The 14,599-nt window shown below is 38.8% G+C and overlaps 1 protein-coding gene across 2 annotated transcripts in view; it reads left to right on the forward strand.

The window, feature by feature from the left end:
- Ncbp1 (nuclear cap binding protein subunit 1) overlaps positions 1–13,888 on the forward strand; it is a 37,101-nt gene extending 23,213 nt beyond the window's left edge. For both annotated transcript variants that reach the window (XM_070010265.1, XM_070010257.1), the window contains 11 exons: positions 35–97; positions 251–325; positions 2,788–2,891; positions 5,021–5,143; positions 7,140–7,242; positions 7,821–7,914; positions 9,168–9,271; positions 10,776–10,890; positions 11,182–11,310; positions 12,216–12,329; positions 13,351–13,888. In XM_070010265.1, coding sequence (XP_069866366.1) covers positions 35–97; positions 251–325; positions 2,788–2,891; positions 5,021–5,143; positions 7,140–7,242; positions 7,821–7,914; positions 9,168–9,271; positions 10,776–10,890; positions 11,182–11,310; positions 12,216–12,329; positions 13,351–13,464 — 1,138 coding nt within the window. In that variant the 3' untranslated portion in view covers positions 13,465–13,888. The remainder of the gene's footprint in view (positions 1–34; positions 98–250; positions 326–2,787; positions 2,892–5,020; positions 5,144–7,139; positions 7,243–7,820; positions 7,915–9,167; positions 9,272–10,775; positions 10,891–11,181; positions 11,311–12,215; positions 12,330–13,350) is intronic.
- The last annotated feature ends 711 nt before the right edge of the window (positions 13,889–14,599 follow it).

Below are 14,599 nucleotides of genomic sequence, written 5' to 3' on the forward strand. Positions count from 1 at the left end.
GGTCTAAACTACAACCTTCTCCTCCCCTATCTAGATTTATTAATTGGTTTTCTCATCATCTAAGTAATTTTCAGTTCCGTTGGAGCTGGGAAGATTGGTAAGTATCAAGTGTTATACTAGCTTAAAAGCTAGTTTTAGTTTCTTTGATAACCATATATAAATGAGATAATTGGAATGAATCTATAGTTAGTAGAAGTTAGGTATGGGCAGATTATGTATGAAAACTTACAGAACTACATTTCTTCATTAGGTCAGATTGTCTTACTCAAGATCTTGAGAGTCCCAAACCAAAGTTTGTACGAGAAGTTCTAGAAAAATGTATGAGGTAAGTTTTTTTGTGTGTGTTTTCTCCTTAGTTTGGTCTTCCTAACTTTTCTGGAAGGATTTTTTTCTCTGCATTTTTTTAGATCCAAAATTTGCTCATCTTCCATATCACTTTTTTTTCAGGATTTAGATGAAAAAAATTAGGCATATACACCATTTGGATTCTACAAGAATTAAATCAGTAGTTTTTTCTAATGTATCATTTTATAAAATTTATAAAAATTTATGGAAAAGTTGTCACAATTGGGCAAAGACTTCTGTCTTTTTCATATTATTTTCTTAATTATTAACATGTTACTATGTTTCCTCCAATGCTTGCTCCTTTGTTTTCTGTACCCATTACAACCCAAAAGTTGTTATGAGCCCATCAGCCTTCAGTACTCCATGATGCATTTCCCCAAAACAAAACCACTCCTACATGACAGGGAAGCTTTTTCTTTCCTTGCCCAGAATTGTCTCAAGGAATGTGTAGCATTTTTATTTTCTCATTACTCCAATCTTCAACAGATATTTTTTATTTTTTTCTGTCTGTCTCTTTCTTTTGTTTGTGTGTGTGTTTGTGTCTCTATGTGTGTGTGTCTGTGTGTGTCTGTGTCTGAACGTCCATGCGTACTTGTGGAGTTGAACTCCAGGCCTAGTAGTATCCTTGAGATTTTTACCTCAAGATCACTGCTATATCACTTGAGCCAAAACTTCATTTCTGGGCTTTTTTGGTTTTTAATTGAAGAGTATCCTGGGCTTTCCTGCTCAGGCTGGCTTTGGATGAAGATCTTCAGATCTTGGCCTCTTGAGTAACTAGGATTACAGGCGTGAGCCACCAGTGCCCGGCTTCTCTGTCTTTAAAGAGGTCTAGGGATCGCAGTTCAAAGCCAGCCCAGACAGGAAAGTCTGTAAGACTCTTATCTCCAATAAACAACTCAGAAAAAAGCCGGAAATGGCACTCGGGCTCAAGTGGCAGAGTGCTAGCTGTGAGCACAAATAGGCTTAGGGACAGCACCCAGCCCCTGAGTTAAGCCTCAGGACCAGCCAAAAAAAAAAAGCCTACAGACCTTACTTTCTTGGATTGCTCTGATAGCTCCTCTTGAGCTAACTTGGGTCTTGCATTTTTCTCAGTGTGTCACACAGAAGGCATATGAATTCACCATAGGTGATATTAATCTTGATTGCCTGGTCATGTTAGTGTTTTCCAGGCTCGTTGGTATTTTCCTTTCTAATTGTTTAATGTTTTGCAGAGATGATACACTAAAAAAAAACAAACAAAACAACAAAAAAAAATCTGCTTAGCCAGTTGTTGGTGGCTCTCACCTGTATTCCTAGCTACCCAAGAGGTTGAAATTTGAGGATTGCAGTTCAAATCCAGCTAGGCAAGAAAGTTTCTAAGACTCTTACCTCCAGTTAACCACTAAAAAACCAGAGTGGAGCTGTAGATCAAGTGTAGAGTGCCAACCTTGAGCAAAAATGCTCAGGAACACCACTCAAGCCTTGAGGTCAAGCCTCCCCACCTCTCCTTCCCCCAGAAAAGCACCCCCCCCCCCAAAAAAAAAGAGAAAACCCTCTTGCTTTGTCAGTCACCATGATTACTAAGCAATTCTTCTTTTTTATAATGTTTTTTTCGTTTAGTACTTGGCATTTTATCGTATCCTTATATATTCTTTTATTTACATATACATGGAGACTAAAGAAATTATTTCATCCAGTGTTTTATAAACCATGACTATCATGATTTATTTTGATGTCCATATTGTCTCTGGGAAACTCCACTAAGTCCTGTATCCAAGTCTTTTTTTTTTTTATTGTCCTCTAACGTTCATTGAACTTCCTTATATTCTTGTCCAAGACTTTCCAAAATAATGTTGTTTCCTTATGACTCCCATGGAATCATTTGTTCAAAATGGTATTTAGTTCTTTATTATTAGGGTGTCATTGATTCTAGGCCAGTTCTTTGTTATTGAGGTGTCATTGATTCTAGGTCCTCTCAATAGACACATGCACACATACATACATATAATTACTTGTATATCCGTGTGTGTGTGTGTGTGTGTGTGTGTGTGTGTGTGTGTGTGTGTGTGTGTGTGTGTGTGTGTGTTCATCTCTTCCAACCCAATTAACTGTAAAGCCATCTTCTCCCCCTTGGTTTGTAAACACTTCCCTTGGCTCCTGTCCTCTATATTTGTTTAGTGTTGTATAACCAATTTTGCCACTGTGCCAACTATCCATCCCACTACCTCACTATCACCCAAATCCTTGGTTGCTAGGCTACACACACCTCAGTGCACATCAAGAGGTTTTGAAGTAGTCTGAGTTTCCGTGTGGTAGCTTGTACAGAAGCCTAAAGGACTTTCATTTCCCTGTTCACTTTTTGGTTATTAGTTGTGTTCAAAGTGTTAGAGATTGTGGCTTTCCAGCTAAAGTGCATGTTAAACTAATAAAAGCTACTTTCTGAGGCTGTTGTTTGTATTGTAGGTTGTCTTACCATCAGCGTATATTAGATATTGTTCCTCCTACCTTCTCAGCTCTATGTCCTGCAAACCCAACCTGCATTTACAAGTATGGAGATGAAAGTAGCAGTAAGTAACAAAATAAGAATTCCTCTGTCTTTAAACATTACCAAAGTCTATATGTTTGAAGTAAAAAATAGAAAAAAGAATTTTCTACTTTTTCAAAGTAGAAATATTGAATTTTTCTTGGGTATATATTTTCTGTTTGAAAGTGGTTTATCATAAGCCACTATATTAAAAATTTTGTTGTTATCTATATTATTACGGGCTTACAACTTGTTTCTCTTTCAATATTGTTTGCAGTGTTTTATCTGTGACATTTTAAATTTAGTGCCAAGTAAAGCAAGATTAATTTTATAGTCTATACTAAGTTGAAAGTATGCATTTGTTATGATGATTGAACTTACTTGAATTGATCAGTAGCAGCTAACATTTCATTTCTGGTGTAGCAACATAGAGGTATGTGACAGAAGTAAATTTGGTTTTTTTTTTTTTTTGGTTGGTCGTGGGCCTGAACTCTGGGCCTGGGCACTGTTCCTGAGCTCTTCAGCTCAAGGCTAGCGCTCTACCACTTGAGCCACAGCACCACTTGTGGCTTTTTCTGCTTATGTGGTGCTGAGGAATCGAACCCAGGGCCTCATGCATGCAAGGCAAGCACTCTACCACTGAGCCACCTTCCCAGCCCGACAGAAGTAAATTTGTAAATAGGATTTTCTTACCTTTTGGTCCCATCATCTCCAGAGTTGCATGGTGTTTCATTCAACTGTGATTTGCTGTGTCTTTTGTGCTTTACAGTATTTGTGCTTAATGAAGGTTAAGATTTTGGACATTGGCAATCAATATACAGTCACCTGTGAAGATTTTTGAAGTTGGACTGTTTCTCTTCTTCCCCTTTCCCCCCACCCCCCCACCCCCATGAGCCTTCTACTTTGTGTGGTGAAAATTCTTGGCTGAAAATTCTATTCCCTGCCATTACCACAACACAGAAAGTCCTAACTATCGCCAGTTCCTGTTTTCCTCATAGGGTCTAGCCCAGGCTTACTCCTGTGAATATTTTTTAACTTTCAGCAAGCCAGTTGTATATTACTCTCTGGCTTCTCTTAGTTCCTTAGCTAGAACGTAAATTCCTTTGACAAAGAATCTTTTATTGTATGTGGGTTTCTTATTGTTGCTGTTTGTTTTTCACTTAGTTTCTTTCCACTTTAGAGAAACAATACAGCTAGTATTACCTGAATGTCCTCCTATAACCTGTCTTGACAGAATCTGTGTTATAGATTCTTTTTTCTTTCTTTCTTTCTTTTTTTTTTTTTTTGGTCGATTGTGGGGCTTGAACTTTGGGCCTGGGTGCTGTCCCTGAGCTCTTCAGCTCAAGGAAAGCACTCTGCCACTTGAGTCACAGTGTCACTTCCTTTCTTCTGGTGGTTGATTGGAGATGAGTCTCAATGACTTTCCTTCCCAGGCTGGCTTTGAACCATGATCCTCAGATCTCAGAGTAGCTAGGATTACAGGCATGAGCCACCAGCACCCAGCTGTTATAGATTCTTAACTCACACCCTCTGGCCTTATGTCAAGATTGTTTTTGTTGTATCTTTGTCTACCTTGCATTAAAAGCAGATTTTCTGTTGCTTTGGAGATGCCTTCATGCTGGCACAAATCCTACACATTAAGAATTCGGTAGATACTAACTAGTAGTAAACACACAAGATCATGTCACATGAACATCTGACCTGGGTGATTCAGTGGATTCCACATAAGAGAACTGCAAAACCCTCTCTTTAATTGGCAGCCTTTATCTTGTTCAAACTTGAACTTAGTCTCCACTGCCCCAGAGGACAGAATGAAGAAGAGGGTAATGCTAAAAACAAAAGACAAGCACATTGGCTCTTGGCTTGTGAACTTACAAAGGCCAAGGAGGAGAGCTGAGGACTGGCATAAGGCAGTATAACTATGTCACCTTTGCTCTCACTGCTCATCTTGAAGAAGATTAGCAACTCTTGGTTCACCAGATTTCAGGTAGTGAAACATTCTAAGTGTTGAAATAAGAATTGTTTATATTTTCAGGTACAGTATCTTAATGGTTTAAATATTGAGATACAGTGTATTCTGTTTTGAAAGGAAGTAATTTAAGTTTCTCAGTTATCTAGCTAGTCATAAGAATACTCTTTGTCTTGATTACCTTCCCTCAATTCTATGTTTAGATTCTCTTCCTGGACATTCTGTGGCCCTCTGTTTATCTGTTGCCTTTAAAAGTAAGGCAACCAATGATGAAATCTTCAGCATTCTGAAAGATGTACCAAATCCCAACCAGGATGACGATGATGGTAAGAAACTTAAGTATTTCTTTAGTGGAACTATTAATAGACATTTTAAAGTAATGTATAAACATAACTAGCAACATGAGTTGCAATTTGTCATTACCATGAAATGACCTACTTATCTTAGAGCCAGGAGTAGATGATGGCTCATGCTGGTAATTCCAGCACTGAGGCTGAAATCTGAGGATTGCAGTTTGAAGTCAGCCCAGGCAGCAAAGTCTATGAGACTCTTATCTCCAGTTAACCACCAAAAATCCTAAAGTAAAGCTGTGACTCAAGTGGTAGAGCCTTAGCCTTGAGCAAAAAGGCTCAGGGACAGTGCCTTGAGTGCAATCTCTAAGGCCAGCACAAAAGAGAGCAAGAGAATAATATATTGGAGATACAGTTTAGTGGTAGAGCACTTGCTAAACATATGCAAAACCCTAGGTTTGATCTCTAGTACTATGTGTGCTATGTCCTAAACCTATGAAGTAAAAATATACCTTGATAGTTCATGACTGTAACGCATTCCCTCCCTTCACCATACAGAGATCCTAAATGGAAAGGCTTTGTATGTTACTAGATGGATATTTTCTCTAGATATTACTAAGCCGCTATAGTAATAATGTTTACTGAACGTATACCATGTAACTTAAACCAGATTCCTAATTTTTTTTCTAGCCAAGGATAGGAAAATTGACTTTTAAGGTTACTTGAATTAATAAATGAATAAAGAAAAAAGTGATGAGATAGACTTTTATCACATATTAAAACATATTGTGAAATGCTTAGTTGGCTACTGGGGCAAGTTTATAACCATTGGTGAGGGACTATATGGTGTGTGTTAGTCAACATAATGATAATAAATTTACACGTTGTCAGACATCCTGAGACATAGGCTTGTTTCCTGTTTTTATTTTTATTAAATATATTAGCCTACACCTATAATATAAATATATAATATAAAATATATTAGCTTACACCTATAATCTTAGCTATTCAGAAGGCTGAGATTCTTATCTCTAATTAATCACAGAAAAAGCCAGAAGTGATGCTATGGCTCAAGTGGTAGAACACTAGCCTTGAGCAAAAAGGAGCTCAGGGACAGTGCCCAGGCCCAAAGGTCAAGAGCCAGGACTGGCCAAAAAATGTGTGTGTGTGTGTGTGTGTGTGTGTGTGTGTACATATATGTAGTCTTCATATAGAATATAAAATAAGAAAATCTCTTTTTTAAAAATAAATGTATCATATAGAAAAGTAATATAGAGCCGGGCGCTGGTGGCTCACGCCTGTAATCCTAGCTACTCAGGAGGCTGAGATCTGAGGATCGCGGTTCAAAGCCAGCCCGGGCAGGAGAGACCGTGAGACTCCTATCTCCAATAAACCACCAGAAAACCGGAAGTGGCGCTGTAGCTCAAGTGGTAGAGCGCTCGCCTTGAGCTGAAGAGCTGAGAGACAGCGCCCAGGCCCAGAGTTCAAGCCCCACGGCCGACAAAAAAAAAAAAAAAAAAAAAAAAGAAAAGTAATATAGAGAAATAATTCCATAAAACCAGAAATTGAGATTATGATTGGGTTTTTTTGTTGTTGTTGTTGTTGTTTTTTTGTCGGTCATGGGGCTTGAACTCTGGGCCTGGGCACTGTCCCTCAGCTCTTCAGCTCAAGGCAAGCGCTCTACCACTTGAGCTACAGCGCCACTTTAGGTTTTCTAGTGGTTTATTGGAGATAGGAGTCTCACGGTCTTTCCTGCCTGGGCTGGCTTTGAACCGCGATTTTCAGATCTCAGCCTCCTGAGTAGCTAGGATTACAGGCGTGAGCCACCGGCGCCGGCTTATGATTGGTTTTATATTTTGAGCAGTTGAAATCAGTAATGATCTTTCATTGTTTATTATTACTGAAAGACAGTACATGAATGTGTGACTTAGCATTTGGATATTAGCATGCCACTTGTTTAGCATTCCAGATGCAGCACTAAGGAATTGCTTATATTTACTTTTTTTTTCTTTTACTGTGCAATTCTTTTCAGATGAAGGGTTCAGTTTTAACCCATTGAAAATAGAGGTCTTTGTACAGACTCTGCTTCATTTGGCATCCAAATCGTTCAGCCACTCCTTCAGTGCTCTTGCAAAGTAAGTACAAGCCAATAGTAATTTTTGCCTAAAGTTGTCCAATATGAAGATCTTAACATTGTTACCATTTCATACAGAGCAATGTGATTTGCGGTAGCTAAAATCTACCCCATGACTTCTGTCTGTATGTACATTCATATAGACATTGAGAGAAGCTGGTAAAGACCAGATCCTCAGGCAGTCATTGATACTGTCAAAAATTCAGAGGCCAAACTTAGCATCTAAAGACACATCTTTATAGCTTGGTAGAGTCTAAAAAAGAAAGCATGTAGATATTCCTTTTTCAAGATTCTGTGCAGTTGGAAGTGGTGCTGTGGCTCAAGTGGTAGAGCAATAGCCTGGAGCTGGAGAGCTGAGGGATCACACCCAAGCCCAGAGTTCAAGCCCCATGACCAACCAAAAAAAAAAAAAAAAGATTCTGTGCAGCTTCTGTACAAACTGAATTCCTAATCATAACTTGTACATCTGTGAAAGGATGTGGCTAATATTTGGTCCTTTTCCATTTATATATTGTATTTATATTGAGTAACTGAAGACATTAAAATGCCTAATAATGTTTTTCCTCCACTATCCAAAAGGTTTCATGAAGTCTTCAAAACCCTAGCGGAGAGTGATGAGGGGAAGCTACATGTGTTGAGAATTATGTTCGAGGTTTGGAGGAACCATCCACAGGTAACAATTACTTAATTAGATATACAGAGGCCCAGATAAAGTGATAAATTAAATTCTGTTCTGCCTATTGAATGTTTTTCAAATCTATAAATTTTTTGGAGTTACGGTAGTAATAGTACTTGATGCATTCTTTAAAGAATTAAGCATTGTGGTTTGTTTTTTAACTATCATGGTCTCCACATTTTAATATTCATTAAGAGTATTTGTTACTTGGCAGAATCTACAAGTTTGTGTAGTGTATCCAGTTTCTACAACAAGACCTGAGTTTCTGAAGCCTTAACATACTATTTAAATACTGTATTGTATATATAGAAATGAATTCTTAAAACTACTGGTCAAGGAAGTGGCGCTGTGGTTCAAGTTGTAAAGCGTGCAGGGACAGTGCCCAGGCCCAGAGTTTAAGCACCACAACTGACCAAAAACAAAACAAAACTACTGGTCAAACTGATCAGTTTCTTTACATATATGGGGGGGGGGGGGGGGAGTATGTAGAGAGTTAGTCTTGGGCCTTGAACTTAGGCTATGGGCACTATCTCTGAGCTTTTTGTGCTAAAGGCTAGTACTCTACCACTTTGAGCCACAGCTCCACTTCTGGTTTTCTGGTAGTTAATTAGAGATAAGAGTCTCATGGAAGCCAGGCGCTGGTGGCTCACGCCTGTAATCCTAGTACTCAGGAGGCTGAGATCTGAGAATAGCGGTTCAAAGCCAGCCCGGGCAGGAAAGACCGTGAGACTCCTATCTCCAATAAACCACCAGAAAACCAGAAGTGGCGCTGTAGCTCAAGTGGTAGAGCGCTCGCCTTGAGCTGAAGAGTAAGGGACAGTGCCCAGGCCCAGAGTTCAAGCCCCACGACCGACAAAAAAAGAGTCTCATGGACTTTCCTGCGCAGGCTGGCTTTGAACTACCACCATCAGACCTCAGTCTCCTAAGCCACCAGCGCCTGGCAAAAATTATTTTTGCCAGTCCTGGGGCTTGAACTCGGGGCCTTAGCACTGTCCCTACAGTTCTTTTGTTCAAGGCTAACCACACCAGCTTTTTGTTCTTATGTGGTACTAAGTAATCAAACCCAAGGTTTCATGCACACTAGGCATTCTACCACTAAGCCAGCTTCCCAGCCTAAACATAAATTTTTTATAAGCCTTCATATTTTACTTTAAGAGAAGCATTATTTTGTGTAATAAGTAGTAGTATTTTGTGCTATTTGTGCAAGTGTTATTTTGGCTGCTTATGATGGCCTAATTCTCCCATTGTAGATGATTGCCGTGCTGGTTGATAAGATGATTCGCACACAGATTGTTGACTGTGCTGCAGTAGCAAATTGGATCTTCTCTTCAGAGCTGTCTCGTGACTTTACAAGGTTTGGACCAGAATTTGGAGCTCATATAAGAGACCTCGTGTATATCAATTCTTAGAAAATATGAACTTTGTAAATAATTCATACAACCTAGTAATGGTTCTTACTTGTGAAAGTTTACAATCTTTATAGTTGATTGGGACTGAAACATTAGCTGACATACTTACAGTTCATTTCTTGGTCACTGTACTACCACCATATCACCGTTCTATTGTACAGAATATGAAAATGTCACAGTTTAAATAACTTGTCCAAAGTGACACAACTAAATTCAGACTCAGACACACTGAAATTGCTCCAGTGCTCAAGAGCTTTAGCTGTTCTTTAACACCTAGCTAGCACCAATATTGCCAATTCTTCCAAGCTTTCCCTGACCTCTCCCTGAGTTAAAGTATGCTGCTCAATCCTATCTTCTGACATCTAGACTTGGAGTTTTAGGAAGAGAATGTTTTATTCTCCTCCTAAGCTGTCATGTAGGCCAAAATTTGTGAAGGAAGTACTACTCTGTATTGTGCCCTGCCTAGTTTATAAAAGGAAAGGAAGGAAGGAAGGAAGGAAGGAAGGAAGGAAGGAAGGAAGGAAGGAAGGAAGGAAGGAAGGAAGGAAGGAAGGGGGAAGAGAGAAAAAGAGGGAGAGAGAGAAAAGAAAAAGAAAGGAAAGGAAGGAAGGAAAAGAAGGGCCATTTATGCAGCAAACATTTTAAATCACCTTTGAGGTGATCCTTATATTTGATCTCTTTCCTAATTAGGTAGCTGACATAAATGTTTATCTCATTCTTAAACCCATAGTCCATTGTCAACTAATGAGTTTCTTGGATGTTCCATGAGAACTGGCTGAGTGCATTAGCTGAACAGTGTGACATCACAGTGAGTCCCATTTTGAGGAAAGTTCAACACTTTGTTTACATTTGAAGTGAGAACTACATTTGTTTTTTTTCCCTGTTGTTAGTGTTTTCCTTAGTTTGCCACTTGAGTTCGGTGAATGTGTACACACACTGCTCATATCTAGTTATATATATTTAAGAAATAAGAGCATGCCAGGGATGCAACATTGCCCTCAGGGAGCTTACCTGAGTCTAATGGGTGGAAGTGGATGTGTCTACAATTTACAATAACAGGCAGTTTCTAAGTGTTGCTCTAATTCTGCCTGAAGGAAGGAAGGCTATATCAGCCCTTAAGAATGAATAGGTTAACTGGGCTCTAACCTATGGGTGGCTCATGCCTGTAATCCTAGCTACTCAGGAGGCTGAGATCTGAGGATCACTGTTCAAAGCCAGCCCAGGCAGGAAAGTCCATGAGTCTCTTTATGTCCAATTTATCACCAGAAAACTGGAAGTGACACTGTGGCTCAAGTGGTAGAGCGCTTACCTTGAGCTGAAGAGCTCAGGGACAGTGCCCAGGCCCAGTGTTCAAGCCCCACGACCAACAACAACAACAAAAAAAAAGGATGAATAGGTTATCAACTTTGAGAGCTTTACATGCAATAACCAATGCCATATTACTTTAAGATTGTTTGTTTGGGAAATCTTGCACTCTACAATTCGCAAGATGAACAAACACGTTCTGAAGATCCAGAAAGAGTTAGAAGAAGCTAAAGAGAAACTGGCAAGGCAACATAAACGGGTAAGTATTTTTTTTTATTGTCAAGGTTATATACAGAGGGGTTACAGTTACATAAGTAAAGTAATTTCTTGTCAAACTTGTTACCCCTTCCCTCGTTTTTCTCCTACTTTCCCTTCCCCTAAATGGGTAAGTCTTATATACAGAAATTCTGGAGAATATTCAAAATATTCAAAGATACTAACTTGATGGTGAAGTTGTAGAAGCAGAGGAGGAGGAAAAAGCAGGTAGTCTGTTGTCTACTCTTGTCCTACATGGTATACAGTAGATTTCTTAATGTTTTCCTTTCTGCAGCGAAGTGATGACGACGATAGAAGCAGTGACAGGAAGGATGGGGCCCTTGAGGAGCAAATAGAAAGACTACAGGAAAAAGTAGAATCAGCACAGAGTGAGCAGAAGAACCTCTTCCTTGTCATATTTCAGGTAGGTTGGCTTGGAACATTGGTGTGTAAAAGAAATCTATACCAAGTCAGACACCAGTGGCTCACACCTGTAATCCTAGCTACTCAAGAGGCTGAGATCTGAGGATTGTAGTTCAAAGTCAGCCCAAGCAGGAAAGTCTGTGAGACTCTTATGGCCAATAAACCACCAGAAAACCAGAAGTGGCGCTGTGGCTCAAGTGGTAGAGCACTAGCCTTGAACTGAAGAACTGAGGGACAGCACCCAGGCCCAGAGTTCAAGCCCCATGACCAAAAAGAAAGAGAAATCTATACCATTTCTTTAGTTTTTTATTCGTGTTGTTTCTGTTTTGTTTTTTGAGCCAAGACTTTACAGTAGTTCAGATTGGCCTTGAACTTGTTATCCTCATGCCTCAGTCTCTAATAAGTGCTTGGATTACAGATGTATACCATCATACCTAGTAAAAATGTTGCTTTTGATCACAAAAGGAATATATGTTCATTTAGAAGAGCTTAAGATATAAAAATTCACAAAGGAAATAAAATGTCACCACCGAGGTCTGTGCTATTACTTAGCACTTAAAATTCCTATCCCATGTTTAATTATTTACTATCAATTATTTATATGATTGCTGTACTTCCTATGGACATTTTTGGGTACAGATGCCTTTTAATACTACCAAGAGTCAGGAAGTAATATTGCAAGAATAATTTAGACATTATTTTCTATATTACCAAGAAGGATGTACCAACTCAAAATTATTACTGGTCTTCCTTTTTAGGTAGACAGTATTTCAGCGAATCATGAAAGGCAAAAGTACAGTATAGACTAACTGGTATAAGCAGTACTTTTAGGGCCCTTAGTTATTAGCTTATTTCTGAAATGTAAGGTTCTCCATCTAATACTTCAACTTCATTTGTCCTTTCTAGCGTTTTATCATGATCTTGACTGAGCACTTGGTACGATGTGAAACTGATGGGACCAGTATATTAACTCCGTGGTATAAGAACTGTATAGAGAGACTCCAGCAGATCTTCCTACAGGTTTGAGAACTGCTTTGAGTAGATGACAAGCACTATTCTCAGCTACAAAGGTTTCCTATTTTTTTAAAGAAAAATCTTCATCAGGCTAGGGATATGGCTCAGAGATGAAGTATTTGCCTACCATGCACAAAGCTGTCAGTAATCTCCAGCACTAAAAAAAGAAAATGAATAAATCCTTCTAAAATTTGCCAGACTCTGTAGACTCTTCAACAGCTACTATTATGCATCAGAATATTTAGGCTTAAATTGGCTTTATATCATTCAAACCCTAACTGCTATTTTCAATTGCTAGGGAGCCAGCTGTAATCTAAACTGTAGAGGGAAACATGTAAGAGAACCATAATTTTATAGGTAATTAAATGTCACAATAGCTGATAAACAGTGCCTACAGAAGTCAAAGTAAGCTGAGGTCTCTGTAGAAACAAAATGCCAACACTGCTCTTAGTTATCCTGACATTAAAGATGTATAAGAGAGTGGAACTGACCTTCAGGCAATGTCCATTTATTTTACAAAAGTCATTAATGCAGAAGCCTTTTTTAAAGTTGAGTCCTTTTAAGCTTCCCAATAGAAATTCCCTATTTTTCAGACTGATAATTAAAAAGCTTTGACAGACCCTGGTCATGTGCAAATATTCAAATATATTTGAGTCTACCTAAAGCAAATAGGCATGTTTTGGCTTCATAGCTCAGTCCTGCTGAGGCTGCTTTCTAACAAGTCACCATGTATGGGGAGACCCAGAAAAGCTGGTCTGTAGCAATAGCTGCAAGCACTGCCTTGCATCATGAACTGCATTTCCACAGAAACTCCTGAGGACTGAGATGCTTCAGCTAAGTATCCCTTTCCCCACTGCCTCTGCTGTTCTGGAGATTTTATAGGAACCCATTACTCCTATCAGCAGGAACTGTTTTTGTTCCTACCTCTTTCCTTCCTTCCTCAGTATGGGTGGGCTGCCAAGGGACATTGTCTAGTAGATTGCTTATTTGCTTTTTCTGACCAGCACCCTGTTTTGTGTGTCCACAGCATCACCAAATAATCCAGCAGTACATGGTGACCCTGGAGAACCTGCTCTTCACCGCAGAGTTAGACCCTCACATCCTGGCTGTGTTCCAGCAGTTCTGTGCTCTTCAGGCCTAAGGATGACAATTTTCCCTCACGTTGAGATTTTTTTCTAATATCTTAAAATAATTTGTCTTATTTTTGATGGTTTGATGCTTGCTTTCTTGTAGCCTTTCATTTCTTAAAGGAAACAAAGGGGGAAAGGGGAAGTGAGGAGTATTATGTTATCCTTACTTGCCTCTAACAGGCCAATATTTCTTAGTGACAATGTGATAATGACCGTGTTGTATTATATATGTGACAGACACAACTTTTTAGTGACCAGTTTGATATTTTCTCTCCTTAAGGCACAAAACAACAGGTTTGAGGTATGTGAAACAATAGAGGTTCAGCTTACAAAGTCATGGGTAGAATGGTGAGCTTATTTCCAGGTAGCATAACTTGTCACAGCTCCTGGATATCCTAACATGGCTGAAATAAAACTAAAAGTATGTTTTGTAAACTTTGTTATTTCATTACTTATTATCTTAGTCTATTTTTAAATAGGTGGTTTCTTACTGAAGGCTCAGATACCTCCTTTAGTATTTTCTCTTCAAAATACTTTCCTTCAGTAGTACTTTAAAACCCTACTTCTTTATATAGCAAAGTGTTACTATTTGGAGTCCACCTTCCAAATTTGCCTAAATTACCTGGGAAGCTCTAGAGTCATTTTAAAACACCAGTATGTTTGAAACACAGATTTCTCCAGGTGGTTCCAGTTTTGGGAACTATTGTTTTAGAGCATCTGGTCATTTGCCTACATGCACCTGAGGAACTAGAATTAGGTAGATTGGCTAAAACTGTTCTTAGAAGTGGGTTTTGGCAGTGGATTGTATTCAGATAACTTCATTCCTGAGCCTATTTGCTATATGACATCAAGGCTTAAATGAAATGAGGGTTTTGTAAAATAATATATAATGAATTACCTGAGACATTTCAAATTTCTAGGGTTTTTAAAATTCATTAACCTTAGAAAAAATTACTATTAATCTTACAACTTATTGGTGGTATTTTTGTGCATTTGTACAAGATAGGTATCTTTTTCCTAATTACATCCGAAGTTCGTGATGCATTAAGTCCTTTCCATATTTGAGCAATATGGTTAGTCACTGTACCATAAATCTTAATAAAAAGATACAGAATCAAGTCCATTCATTGGAAGGGAATTTCTAGG

The sequence above is a fragment of the Dipodomys merriami genome, unplaced genomic scaffold (assembly GCF_024711535.1).
Source record: "Dipodomys merriami isolate MVZ:Mamm:240054 unplaced genomic scaffold, mDipMer1.0.p SCAF_11, whole genome shotgun sequence".
NCBI classification, from domain to species: Eukaryota; Metazoa; Chordata; class Mammalia; order Rodentia; family Heteromyidae; genus Dipodomys; species Dipodomys merriami.